Raw genomic sequence first — 14,763 nt, forward strand, 5'->3', positions numbered from 1 at the left:
GACGGAGGGAGTACTTCATTTATTAATTCTTAAATAACGTGAAAGTCAAAAGTGAATAAGTAAAAGTGCAGGGAGGAAATAAATGTGTTAGAGAATTAAAATTGAAGTGCATACATGTATACATGAGAAGAGAATAAATATTCAGTAAGAACGTGAAAAATCAAAAGTGAACAAGTAAAAGTGCACAATGGAAGCCAATTAATATGGGACGAAGGGAGTATTTTATTTATTAATTCTTAAAGAACGTGACAAGTCAAGTAATGTGGCCAAGTAATATGGGATGGAAGGAGTACTTCATTTATTAATTCATAAATAACGTGAAAAGTCAAAAGTGAACAAGTAAAAGTTTACGGAGGAAATAAATATGTGTCGAAGAATTAAAATTGAAGTGCATAAATGTATACATGAGAAGAGAATAAATATTGCAACAAGAGCGTGAAAAGTCAAAAGTGAACAATTAAAAGTGCACAGAGAAAATAAATGTGTCGGAGAATTAAAATTGAAGTGCATACGTGTATACATGAGAAAAGAATAAATATTCAGTACTATGACATAATATATAGTACTATGACATATATCCACGTGGAATTTATTAATTCTTAAAGAACGTGAAAAGTCAAAAGTGAACAGGTAAAACTGTACGGAGGAAATAAATTTGTATAGGGGAATTAAAACTGAAACTGCATACGTTTATACATGACAAGAGAATAAATATTCAGCAAGAACGTGAAAAGTCAAAAGTGAACAAGTAAAAGTGCACGGAGAAAATGAATCTGTCAGAGAATTAAAATTAAAGTGCGTACGTGTATACATAAGAAGAGAATAAATATTCAATACTATGATATATGTCTACGTGGGATAAAGAAGTAGTTGATTGAAGTGTACAATTTATATAACTTTTTGTATAAGTATTCATTGATGTGTTAAAATGTACAATTTGTGAAGCTTTGGGTACAAACTATTCAATGCTGTGTTAGTCCCTCTAAGACACTTATACATAATAGAAATAAACATAAATTCTCAATCCATTTTTAGTGAGGGTAAAATTATTTCATTTTACATAATTTAAGGACAGTTTTAACTTTCTTTCTAATTTAAAATTTTCACATTAAGTAGGCGTTTGTCCATCAATTTTCAAACCATGGTTTCAAATCAACGTTTGATCATTAATTTTCAGTCATGGTTTGAAACCTAATTTGAAACCATAGTTTGAACCCAAATCATCCAAAAAGCATGGTTTGGGGTTTGAAATCATGGTTTTAGCTTTTTTAAATACAAAATTTAACGCATAAGTTAATATTTTATAAAAAAAAATCCATAAGTTGATAAATATTTTTAATAATTACACTCATCAATCATTTACCAATCTCATTAACTTCCACCAACCTTTATTCATGTCTATCAACCTTTAATTTATGTGGGAAGATTATATTAAATAGTAGTTACATTTCTATTCATGTTAAATTTTGATTTTATTGAAGTAAAGTTTGATTAATTGATGTTGCATTTTTTTAGAAAAACCTTCTAGTAGTGTACTAATTTTGTTATAAACTATATTTGTTCATTTGGTAAGATTATATAAGAATTGAGAATGTTTTGATAATTTTCATAATTTATGAGGTTTTTATATTTATAAGAGAAAATATAACTTAAAATATTTAAATTATATGTCCAAACATGGTTTGAAACTAAATTTCAAACCATGATTTCAAACGGGGCCTAAAGTGCATTTGCCTTGTTCATAAACCCTTTCCGGGTTTTCCCCCTTTCAAAAACGGGTTCATATTTCACACCAAAAAGAAAGCTCTCTATTTCGGCGATTTAGGGTTTACCTGTCTCTGCGAAAATGGTAAATTTACTCTCTTTCTCTCTCTACTACGTGTGTGTGTGTGTGTGTTACATTAAGGGTGTGTTTGGTATGACGGAAAATGTTTTCCGAGAAAATTATTTGTTGGAAAATAAGTGATTTTTCTACTCATTTTCTTGTGTGTTTGGTACCCAAGTTGGAAAAATGTCATTTTAAGAGCATTTGCATATAGTTAAAGGAAAACAGTATGAGATTTTTGAATTCGGAATGCAATTTCTAGTGGTGGGGGTAGGCGGGGAAAGAAGTTGGGGGCGGGGGGTTGGTTGCGGGTGTGGGATGGTGGGTGGGTGGGGGTGTGGGTGTGGGTGTTGGGTGGGGGTGTGGGGTGGTGGGTGTGGTTGAGGGTGGGGGTGTGGGGGTAGGCGGGGAAACAAGTTGGGGGCGGGGGGTTGGTTGCGGGTGTGGGATGGTGGATGGGGGGTGTGGGTGTAGGTGTTGGGTGGGGGTGTGGGGTGGTGGGTGTGGTTGAGGGTGGGGGTGTGGGGGTAGGCGGGGGGTTGGTTGCGGGTGTGGGATGGTGGATGGGGGGTGTGGGTTTGGTGGGGATGTGGGGGTGGTGGGTGTGGTTGTGGGTGGGGATTGGGGTGGGTGGGTGGCGGGGGTGGTGGGGGTTTAGGGGACGGTGGTGTGTTTTTATTGATCCAGAAAATATTTTACGTCATTTTTTTTTTTTTTAAGGAAAATATTTTCTCCTATTTTGAGGAAAACATTTTCCAAGATATTTAGTGCGACCAAACAAGAGAAAATAGGAAAACATTTTCCTTCGTACCAAGCACACCCTAATTAAGTCTGAATTTTTGTCTGATTAACTGCGAATACAACAACTGAACATGTTTGTGATTCTTTGCAGGCTGAATCTCCTGGAAAAAGGTGCGAATACGTTTCTCTCATTTCGTATAGCATTTTGTTTTCGTTTTATGTATATTGTTGAACTTTCTTTGCTAGCACTTATGATTTGTACATAGGAGTTCGATCTGTTTTGTACAGGCGAAAGTTTTATTTTGGTTTAACTTCTTCATCTGAAAAGTGAAAAATGGAGTACTGGGGTTTTTCTTTGTTTACTGTAGTATTTAAGCTTGTAAATACTCCCTCTGTCCCATTTTATGTGATATAGTTTGGATTTCGAGAGTCAAACTTCTTTATTTTGACCGTGGATTCAGACATGCAATATTTAAGTTTTTTGTAAAATAATTTACATATTTCAAAACTAAATAAAATGTACTACAAGTCACAATAATTAGCAATTTAAAATATTTATAGGGCATACGTATAAATCAGGGTCAAAGATTTTCTTGTTTGACTCTGGAAAAATGAGAAGTATCACATAAATTTGGACAGAGGGAGTGCTAGTTAGGAAGCACCCGCAACAAGCACGACTTTTGTCACTGGTTTTCAGAGATCCTCAGAAAGTGGATGAATTCCTTTTGTCCGCAACCTAGATATCTTCCAGAAGATGCAAAACATTTTTTCTTTGTAAACCCTAGCGTTCATATTATAGTAGGAAAACCTTTTTTTCCAACACCCACAATGTTGTATTTATATGTTATAGGTGGAATTTAGGTGGAGGACAAGCTAATGGGCTAACAGGATAATTATCACCCCTTATGAGTGGACCCGACCAATGGCTATTTGCAACATTTTGTGTATTACATGCTTATTAGCTATATTAGAGTTATTTTCTTTTTACCTCTAAAAGGAACTACGTGAAGTTATGTTTGACTTTGAAAATAGATGCTCTGAATGGGATGAATTGGTTGATGGAGAAATGGCTATGGTTGTTTTTTGCTGAAAAGGAAAGTACACTCTATTTGAGGAAGATCTGCTTTGGTTAATTCTTAATGAAGTATCTTATTACTCCTGGGTGAGGTAGATCTGCTTGGTTGAAAGTTGAAACCATTTGAATGAGTTTTTGGGCAAATATTTTTCTTTCTTAGTAAAGAAATGACCATCCTAGGCATATACATTGCTTTCATTTTACATAGAGAAAGCAATCCAGCTTAATGTATTCCACATATGATGTTTGATCATTCAATTATTGGACTAGAAAACCTTATTTTTGGTTATCTTGGAATTTGATTCTTGTATTTACCTGTCAAAAAGAATGGTCATGGATGATGAGCCATGATTGACTGTGAATGAAAATTTAAATATATAGACTGATTAAAATATAGGATTATGTTTCCTAGTGGATTGGGAATGAGTGTTATCACACTTATCAGAGGCAAGTGTGTTGGGTCTTTTAGCACAAAATGTAATTAAAGTGCAGGTAGTAGTGAATATAAAGCCAAAGCTGAGCAACATATTTTAGCGAAAATAAGACTATCGACATGAATTTGTTAGGGTCAACTATATGAATCCTCTGCATCCATTTTGCTTCATCAAAGTCCTTCAGTATTTAAAAGAGTCATAATAGTTAGACTATTTTTACACTGCCTCTCAGCCTACTGCAGTCCTCCATTATACTGGCTTTGCAACCACTGTGATAATGTGGAGGAATGTGTTAGATTCAGGAGGTAAATGTAGAACATAAGGAATATTAAAGGAAAAAGTTTTGAATTAGTGATTAGATTTTTGTTCATTGGATATTGCTACTGGCTGGTAACCGGTTTTGGAGCTATCTCTCATGTCCATGTTTTTGGGTTGGATGCATATCCTGTTTAGTTAATGGTGCTGGAAGAAGAATCTACTTTGGTTTTGCCTCCCAAAGTGAAAAAATAAATTTCAAGGAACTGATCTACGCTTTTACTGAAAATAACTGGTTTCATTGATTACTTATGAAAGAAAAACTGGTATCATTGATTGATGGAAGGTTTTCACTAAGATACAATTCAAGCCTTTGCTTTTCAGACTTTGTTCAGTGACCCTAACTTGCTCGAGATTGAGGTATAGTTGTTTCTAAACTTATGTGTGGTAGTGTGGTATTGAAAAAGCATTTACTCCATTATACCGTTGCATCAATTGTTTTTGTTTTCCTTTCTAAATTTGGACTATTACTGAGCTTTTCTGTTGTAGCATCAATTTCAAAAATTAAATTGTGCAGGTTTACATTTGTATGTAAGACGTGGTTTGTTTATATGATTGTTATTCAACTGGTTTGGTCTTGTACTTCTGCACTTTCCAGGTATTCACGCTCTCCTTCTCCTTGGGAAGAAAAGGTAAGATCTAGATCTAGGTCAAGGTCTAGATCCCGGTCTAGGTCATGGTCGAGGCCAAGAGAAAGGTCCAGATCAAGGTCGAGAAGTCGTGGGAGGTTTGTTGGAACTTAAGCTTTTCTCTGTCCGTGTCTTTCTACTTGTAGTGCTGCTTAGTATCCTATTTTTTATGCTTTCTTTAATAGCTTGTTTTAAGTTGCTAGAACTTATTCCTCCATGGTTTATTCAGGCCGGCTGAACCTTCTAATCCTGGCAACACACTTTACGTGACTGGTTTGTCCACAAGGGTGACACAGAGGGACCTTGAGGAGCATTTCTCAAAGGAGGGAAAGGTTGGTAATCTACTTCATCTATATGCGAGTTAGTTTCTCATTCATTCTTTTTGTTCTATTTTGCGCGCTCCTTTTGGCAAAAAAGTTGTTGATACTCTTGGATTTTTTTTTTTTTTTTTTAAATCTATTTTTTCCGTTAAGTTGATGATATGAGTAGTATCTTCTCGACATGTACACCAACGACTTGTGGTGTGGTGGCATTTTTGGCTGGTTTTTTTTCCTTCGTCCATCTATCAAATTTACGGACTTGCTCTGAGTCTTTCTTCTTTACTTTCGATCCACCAGGTAAAATCATGTTTTTTGGTTGTGGAACCGCGTTCTCGTATCTCTCGTGGTTTTGCTTTTATAACAATGGATAGTCTTGAGGATTCCGAGCGCTGCATTAAGCACCTAAATCAGTCTGTCCTTGAAGGCCGCTACATAACAGTGGAAAAGGTGAGCTGCTTTGTATTAAGTTAGTGAACCATGTCCGCTTTGATTGAGTTTCTATCTTCTTGTGACTTGGAGGTTTTGTGGTTATATTCAGAAGACATTGCATCAGCTTTGTCGGCAGCAATAAAAGATGATCTGTTCTTCCCTGCAACATTATAGCTTGACCAATGGCTGGCTAAAACAGCTTTTCACATGCATCTGATCAACTAGACATAGCAACTATATTGTTCAACATCCATACAACCTCAGCAAATACTCTCAACTTATCTACGGTCATTATCAACAATCTAATTCAGCATTGGTCTCTATCTCCCACAACTTTTTGCTTGGATGGAACATGCCAAATATCTAGCTGCTTTACTTGTACGACTAGCATGATCTTATACTTATTTATAACGAACGTAGTTATCTGCTTTGTCAACTTCCTAACCAAGCATGTAAGGGGAAGGTAAGCAACTCTGTTTTCTTTGCTAGATTAGAGAAGTTTTATGTTCATGCTTACTACAAGAAAGGAGTATATTGTCTAGTCTAGATATTCCATATTCCTAGATGTGAATGTGTACCTGTTCAGACTTCACATTAAGGAAAAATGTCTACTTTTCAGTCTCGGAGGAAACGTGCGAGGACTCCAACGCCTGGTCATTATCTAGGGCTCAAGAATGCAAGGGGTGATGCCCGTGATGGTGAGTCCTTTCTCATTTTCTGCTAGTTTTTGTAATTTTGGGGAAAATTTTGGAAGTCTTAAACTGTTGTTTCCTTTGTTCAAAGGTTACCGTGGTGGCGATCGTGGCGACCGTGGTGACCGTGGTGACCGTGGAAGGTATCGCGGCCGTGATGACTATGGTTACCGAAGATCTCCAAGGCGTTCGCCACCGCCTTATCGAGGTGGTCGAGATTATTCCCCTAGGCGCTCACCTTATGGGGGAAGGTCAAGAAGGGAACGATCCAGGTCATATTCTCCTTATGAAAGGAACTATGCTCGTGGTGGTAGATAGGAGGGCATCTGGTTGCCCTACTTACTAGGGAAAACTGCTTGTAAGGATCTTTATGAGTTTGGTTGGACTAGGAAATAGGTCTTATGGTACCAATTAATGAATGTATGTGTGCTTCTGCGCCTGATATGCTCGTGTGTAGCTGAATTTCTAAATTGTACTGTTGATGTACTATGTGTGTTTTGCAATGCCATATTTTTGGTTGTGTGCCAAAGGCCAGTGTCTTCTTTCTTACTCATGATATCATGATTTGCTTCCGCGTTGGATGAAAGGCCTAGATCTAAAGTTTGTATATGAAGTTAATATGCGATGCTTGCATTTCTGTTGCGTTGATTCGTTAACCGGGGAAAAAAAAAGCTGTTTCTTGTGGCTTGGGCGTAATAGTAATTGCCTACTGTGGCAGAGCTTTGCTTTAATTTCCGCCAGCTGAATCTTAACACGGTTGGAAATTCAACAGTTTGCTATCTTTGATTTTTCAAGAGTAGTGGAAGGATGGGTTTCCATGCTTCTCTATTAAGGCGGTTTTAGAGTGGGTTCTATGGCTCAACTCAATTTATCACGTTTAGCTAAAATTATGTATACATATAAAAAAAGGTTTTCAATGTACCTGTATATTGGGATTACATTCTGATGAATATGTTTTCAAACCCTCTCTTTAAAACTCAGAAGTGAATATTCCTCCATGAATCTAACGAATCGATTTTTCAGATTCTACATATTGAGCATTTTGAACTAAAGCAAACTTTTGAGATTAAAAGAACAATTGTGATTGAAACTAAAGCCAACTCTTTTGAGCGAAATATTCACAATATGTAGAATATCTTCACTCTATAGCTGCTTGCAGATCTATAAAACATAGAAAGACATGATGCTCAAGACTTGTACGTGTTGCATTAACCGAATCCTCATGGAATTGGTTCTTCCATTAGATGGAGCTCGCACTTTCTGCAAATACTCCTAGAGTATGAAAAGTTCTTTTAACTCTACATTTTGGATTCGTCTCTCTTTAATGACTAGTCCCATGGCGTCGACAAAAAGAAGGGATTTTAGGGGTCCGATTAAAGCGAGGTGGATCCCTCTCTCCATCACCCCACAAAGCATAAGCCTCTTCTCCATGAACAGCATCATCACCAATCTCAAGATCATCTTCATGGAGTCTCAACTCAACTATTCTACTTATAAAAATACATATCAAACTAGTAGCAACAACATTCCAAATTGTGATGAATGCAGCACCTAGAAGCTGGTAAACCATTTGCTTAACCCCTCTTTTCATGTCTCCATCAATTATGCTGTATAAAAATCCAGGACCATACTTGTCTGAACCATAAAACATCCTTAAAAGCTTAGGTTTAGCAAAGATTCCAGAGAGGATTCCTCCTAGTAGGCCTGCTACAGCATGTGTGTGGAAGACACCTAATGTGTCATCAACTTTTTGGAAAAATGCTGATTTCTTGTGGAGGACCATCATTGTGAACCAGGGTATTGAGCCTGATGAGATCCCCATGAGTATTGCTGCCCAGGGCTCTACTATACCTGCCAATGAACATGCTTTAGGACATTTTACATGGCGGTATTCTTTACTGTGAACGGAGTTTAAAGAAGGACTTTTGGTACATATTAAAAGTATCGTTAGAACATCTGGTCTTAAACATGCCATGACATTTCTATGGCTGTAGAGCATCTTATTAAGCGTAAAATGAGTTTGAGGTTATTGAGTTTCTAGATATAAGAATAACAATTTTTCCATATTTGGATACTCTTTTAACTTTAAGCTTTTCATTTTACCCTTATGACATTCTCTTATCACTATAAAAGTATCATGGCATGTTCAAGACAACAAATGTGTCCTTGGCTTCATCTTAGTCATAATTTTCGATTATTCTGAAATTTTTACTTTTGAGATGGGAAATCAAATTTGAAACCAGCTAGGGAGGTTAAGTAGAAGGTACGGATTTGTCTTAAAATATTCATTTGATATGTACGAATTATTAATTTAGAACCCAGTAACTCAAAAAGGACTAAAATCTAGAATCCAAAGTCCATAAACTTCAGATCCTGAATTCGCCCTTGATTGAAACTTTTAAGCTAAAGCTATTTCACAAAGTACTAACCTGCACCAGGGGTGATGCAAACAAGGCCAGTGATCATTCCTTGGACAGCTCCAATAACAGAACTTTTGTTGTAGAATATCATGTCCATGGATAACCACACCAACAAGCTTGTGGCTGTGCAAATATGGGTATTTAGAATGGCTAGTGATGTAATTAAATTAGAGGCTAATGGAGATCCACCATTAAAACCAGCCCAGCCCATCCAAAGAAATCCTGCACCTCCAAGCATGTGAATTATGTTGTTTGGTGGGAAATGTTGTCTATCATGAGAATGTCTTGGTCCAACCTAACAATCAAATTAAAACTCCATTAATCAATTAATCATCATGCATCTTTTTGTTGTTTCATATTCGGTGTTCAGTATCCGTTTTGAAGTCCGATTAATTCAGATTCACGCCGCATAAAATCTATTAAAGGGAAGCACTCCCTATCAAGATTCCTTTTCATTCTTAGCTCCCGAACTTAAGCGCTCCCTATCAAGATTCCTTTTCATTCTTAGCTCCCGAACTTAAGCGCTCCCTATCAAGATTCTTTTTCATTCTTAGCGCCCGAACTTTAGACCTCTGGTTTAGGGTGGAAGAATCATATTCATACCACCACAACCCAGTAATTAATCATCATATTCACACTCAAAATAATGCAAATGCTACAAGCGCTTTTTATTTTTTATTTTTTTATTTCTACCTTTCACCATATAGTTTTTATAACATATTTTTCTTTAAGAGTTGAACCAAGAATTCTCTTTCTTCATCCTCAATCAAATCATTGTTTGCAAACCTAAATTTTATTTTATCATCAATTCAATATTATAATTAGAAACTTTTTAATTGATTATACTTTCCTATAGTTTGAGAAATCTTTTTGGATACTATCTTGTTTATTACCGTGTCTATTTTATTATATGACACTCTAATTTCTTTTTTATCAGTTTCAGAAAGATGGACACGTTTCTATATCTTGAAATTCTTTAGTTTTAGCCTTTCCATCTTACAACTCAATGGAGTGCTCTTATAGGAGTGACATGACTGGCCGAATACCACAAAATTCTGAAGGTACTTTTGATACATTAGACACAGAAGGTGAACCTAATCGATAGAAGTGTGTTCAAATTAACACTCATTTTCTACTTAGATCATAGATATATATGTGAAAAATACTAAAAGTAGTATAAACATAAAGTTCAGAACCCTTGTTTTGAATAAACTCAAAACCTTGAACCATTAAATTCAAATTCTAGATCCGCTCATGCTAGCGCTCAGACACACATATATATATAAATATTGAGTGACAGAGTTTCATTTTTCTTTTTGTAACTTCTTCATTTCTTTCTTAAACTTAGTATGCAGTGAAACATTATCATATGGACTGTTTTTAAAAATACATTTACATGACAATATGTAGAATTATTATTATTATTATTATTATTATTATTATCTTTTTAAAATTGTAGGACTTCTATAAGGTACAGAATGTCTAGTAAAAAATTACCCAATAAGCAGCAGTAAATCCAGCCACTCCAGATGAAAGATGGATCACATAACCACCAGAGAAATCAATAATGGGCTCAAGAAATCCAGAGCCCCATATACTATAAGCTCCAATTGTATAAGAAAATGTAATCCAAAGTGGAACAAATATCATCCATGCATAAAAATTCATCCTACCAAGTAATGAACCAGCCAATAAAATCACAGTAATTGCAGCAAATGCAAATTGATAAAAAACATAATCTGCTGTTGGAATATTATAATGTGAATATTTCCTTAACAAAAAATTTTGGGCCATGGATTGTTCAGGTTTGCCTAAAATGGGCATTAAAGGTGTACCAAAGGCCATTCTATGGGCCCATAAAACCCAACAAATTAATACTGCTGCAAATGCATAAAGGGCCATAAAAGCTGAATTAACAGCCCATTTTTTCTTAACCATTGATCCATATAGAATTACAAGCCCAGGTACACTTTGTAAGCCCACCATGGCTGCTGCTGTTAATTCCCATGCATTATCTCCTTTACTTAACCATTCTGGTGATGATTCATCTGGTTGGAGACCTTTTGGGAGGTATGAATATTTTGGATCCATTTTTGAAAAAAGAAAAAAAAAAAAAAAAAAAGAGAGAGAGAGAGAGAGAAATATTGGAACTTTTTTTTTTTTTTGAAAGGTAAATGGGGTAAGATATTTATAATAAAAAGTTTGAGAGAAAATCAAGGTAGAAATTAAGACAGTAAAACCTCTCTATATCGACATCGTTTGTCCGAATATTTTTTGACTGCTATATTGAAATGCTGTTATAGAACACATATAAATATAACATGATATGAAAATTGGGTCCAAAGAAAACTTAGCCGTTATAGTGAAATATTGTTATAGAGATGACTGCTATAGAGAGATCTGATTGTATTGAATATTGTACATGGTAGTATTATTTTTGTTAAGGTTAATGAAGTAAGATATTTATAACAAAAAGTTTGAGAGAAAAGCAAGGTAGAAATTAATATTGAAGCTTGCGGCATTATTCTTTGTTAAGGTTAATTAATAGGGGCAAGATATTTATAACAGAACAAGTTTGAGAGAAAATCAAGGTCGAGATATTGGGATAATCTAAGTTTTTGGATTTAGTTAAGGATTCTCTGATATTCTGTAGTGTCATATTATAGCTGGAAATGTTTGTTGTTTCAATGATTCTTGAATTTAGTACACTCGTTACGTAAGCTAAACAGCTAAACAACTATGGCTAGGTTCTTGCCAATCATATGACTCACTCACTAAGAAAACAGAAATTTCCAACGGGCGTTCCGTCGGAAATTGGCTCGTTGTTAAAGCATTTCTGTCTGAAATATTTCCGACGAGTCAATTTATGACGGATTCTGTTGGAATTTTGCCTTTTTTTTCTTTTTTTTTCTTAGTAGTAACTAGGGCAAGTAGATCCAACAATGGGCTTGCGAGTCCGGTAAAACTAAGTGTTTGGACGTCAGAAGCCATATATTTATTTCCATATGACTAGGAAATTATCATCGGCAAAATCCGATAACGTGTCTATGTGTTTGGTAGAATCCAGTATTTCGGGTCGAATTCTATGTAATCTCCCTATTCTAATTTATGTGAATTGTGACATAGTTTAACAAAGAAAGAGTTACTTTTAAAATTATGATTTTAAACATGACATATTATTTATGGTATTTCGTGACACTGCTAATTCAACATTTTCAAGGATATTAAATTGATTAGCTATTTTATCAATTCAAATGGGATCATTAGAAGAAATTAATTATGAAAGAATTATTACTAACTTTGCATCTTAAAAGTTTAAAAATTAGGCTTCTAAATAATATATTATAATTTTAAAAAAATCTTTTAAGGCCTTGTATCAAAGTTTGGCCTTAGGCCTTGATTATTCTTGAGCCGCCCCTGAAGATAACATGAGAAGTTTGTCTTAATTTGTTTTTAAATATAAACATATTTCATCTCTCGTGGAGTATGGACGCATAAATTGAGAAGGATTTCTGAATCTAATCCCATATATGCATGTGAAAAAAAAGTAGATATAGTAGATAGACTTAATGTTATATTTCAGAACTCATTCTATCAAACTTAATTAGAACACACACAGTGACAAGAATATACCAATTTGTTTTTGTGGCGTTGGTGAATCCATCATCTTTATTCATATTCGATTGGTATCTGGTTAAAATTGAAATATTAAAGAATCATATAGTACTATAAAAGAATTCAGCCAATCACAAGAAATGGTATCACTGTCTGGTGTCTGCTGATGTATTATGCATAGTAAGTCTCAGTTTCATTTACAAAAAAAAAAAAAAAAAAAAAGATTGAAATTAACTTGCAACTAAATTAATGATTGACTTGTATTTTACACTTGTTCTCTTATTTAGTTGTTTGCGCCGCCCATAACCCTAAAGAAAGCAACCTCAAATAGACTTTTTCCCAAACATGTATATTTTTCTTCACCAAACTTGATATCAACCCTAAACTACAACTAATATCATGAATCCTCAATGGAATATATTTAAAAAAGAAATATCAGAAGAAAACAGTAATCATAGAAATCCAAAACGATTTTTTTTTTAATTTATGTCCAAAGTAACAATTTACATATAAATATTTACCATCCCAAACACCATGTACAAATTAAAGACTAGTGGTGGCAAATTCAGTCCCAAATTGATTAGAGACAACCAGCATTCAAACCGCGGAATTTTTTACGAGCACATTGGGATTTGATCCGTTTTTATTCAATCCGTTTTCAAGCTGAACCCTTAACCTGAGGCGAGTTCAACTGAATCCAATTGTCTATGAATTCACTGACTCTAAATCTTGATTTTCCTCGCGCTTTCAACCAATCTTGACTCAACACCAAGAAGAGGAAGTATGAAGATACATCAAATCTTGCTGTGTCTATGCCAAAAAATAAGCATGATGATACATCTTCGAATAATATAGAATCTTGAACGTTGCTCTTTGATCATAGTATAACAAGAAGAAACCTTATGTTTCTTATTATTCCCACAACCTTCTTTTTTATCCAACTTTTGCCTCTGATCTTTTTGTCTCCATGAAACTGCCCTTTTGTTTTCTTCACATGCAAAAGTTGAAACACATTGACCCATGATGATCTATAGATGTCCCAAAAACACCAGAAAGGCAAAAAATTAAACCCTTTTTATGAATGAAATCTCTCAAACTTTCTTTGTATGTGTATATGTGTGTGTCTCTGTCTCTCGAAAGAGAGTTGAGAAGAAGAAGGCCAAGGGCACTTGATCTTACTTTTGAGCCACCCTTTTTGCACTATTTAAGGCTTTCTTTATACATATATGATAATAGCAATTTTAGTCCTTCAATTATTAGTAAATCTCTATTTTAGTTTCTGTGATATCTGACAAAATACATTAAATATTAAATTAATTAAATTTTGTACTTTTATCTAGTAAATATGTTGTATACAGATTATATTTAAAATTATATTGCCCTTCAAATAACTTAACGTAATATATACTATATGGGTATATGAATGTTGTAGCCGTTAGTATTTGGTAAATATTTGATGATTCACGAACAATGGATCAAGCAATTAACCTTCAATTAGTTAAAATATGTGTATGAAGTATGATATTAAGTGAAGGAAAGGGGAACTTTATGAAAAGGATATTTTTAGATCTTTTTCCCGTTTTTGCTATTTTTAAGTAAAAAAGATGTTATGTTTGACTATATTTAAAATTATGTACCCTCAAGGACAAGTAATAATACAAACTTAATAACATAACGTATGGATAATGTAATAGTTTAACCGTTAATAATCGGTAAATTTTGTAAAGACTAACAAGCAGTGGGATTAAAAGTACATATTTTAATTATTTGAGGGATAAATGTGCTTGGCCATATGTAGAAGGATCAAAATTAAAAGTTATCAATAATTAAGGGGCTAAAAGTACAAGTATTCCCATGGTCAAGTATATAAGTATGTTTATTTCCCTGTCTACGTGTATATGTACGTGTTTAACAATTATTTGTGTACCAAATATTTTTTTTAAGAAAAATATTATTTGTATAGAGAATAATGTGGTTATGTTGTCAATCTCAAGCAACTTTTTTATTTAATATATTAATAATTTATTCAAAGGTCAAGCAACTTTATCTACAAGCAATTATTTCGCTTGTGGAAACTGGAAATAAGTTAGAAGACTAACACCGTACGTTTCTAACTTGATTTGGATGGATAGAATGCGTGTCCCATGGCTTATAATTTTACTCTGAACCATTCAATTCTTTAAGGTCAACTTTAGTTTTTTTTTTTTTTTTTTTAAAAGTATGTGCATTAGTTTCACAAATAATCATTTAACTTTCAATTTATTGTAA

At 34.3% G+C, this 14,763-nt stretch overlaps 2 protein-coding genes across 2 annotated transcripts; one reads left to right on the top strand and one right to left on the bottom strand.

Annotated features, from left to right (window-relative positions):
• The first annotated feature begins 1,711 nt into the window (after positions 1-1,711).
• On the top strand, positions 1,712-6,989 carry LOC132616771 (serine/arginine-rich splicing factor SR45a-like). Its single transcript, XM_060331421.1, has 7 exons — positions 1,712-1,849; positions 2,718-2,737; positions 4,989-5,117; positions 5,249-5,351; positions 5,637-5,786; positions 6,388-6,466; positions 6,552-6,989. Exons 1-7 carry the CDS (start codon positions 1,847-1,849, stop codon positions 6,776-6,778), a joined length of 711 nt encoding a protein of 236 aa, XP_060187404.1. The 5' UTR covers positions 1,712-1,846; the 3' UTR covers positions 6,779-6,989.
• A 427-nt stretch (positions 6,990-7,416) lies between these two features.
• On the bottom strand, positions 7,417-10,971 carry LOC132620140 (ammonium transporter 2 member 3-like). The gene is made up of 3 exons (XM_060334839.1): positions 10,378-10,971; positions 8,890-9,175; positions 7,417-8,311 (listed from the first exon to the last, which is right to left on the bottom strand). Exons 1-3 carry the CDS (start codon positions 10,969-10,971, stop codon positions 7,782-7,784), a joined length of 1,410 nt encoding a protein of 469 aa, XP_060190822.1. The 3' UTR covers positions 7,417-7,781.
• Positions 10,972-14,763: the final 3,792 nt, after the last annotated feature.

Source organism: Lycium barbarum, chromosome 11 (genome assembly GCF_019175385.1).
Source record: "Lycium barbarum isolate Lr01 chromosome 11, ASM1917538v2, whole genome shotgun sequence".
Classification (NCBI taxonomy): Eukaryota; Viridiplantae; Streptophyta; class Magnoliopsida; order Solanales; family Solanaceae; genus Lycium; species Lycium barbarum.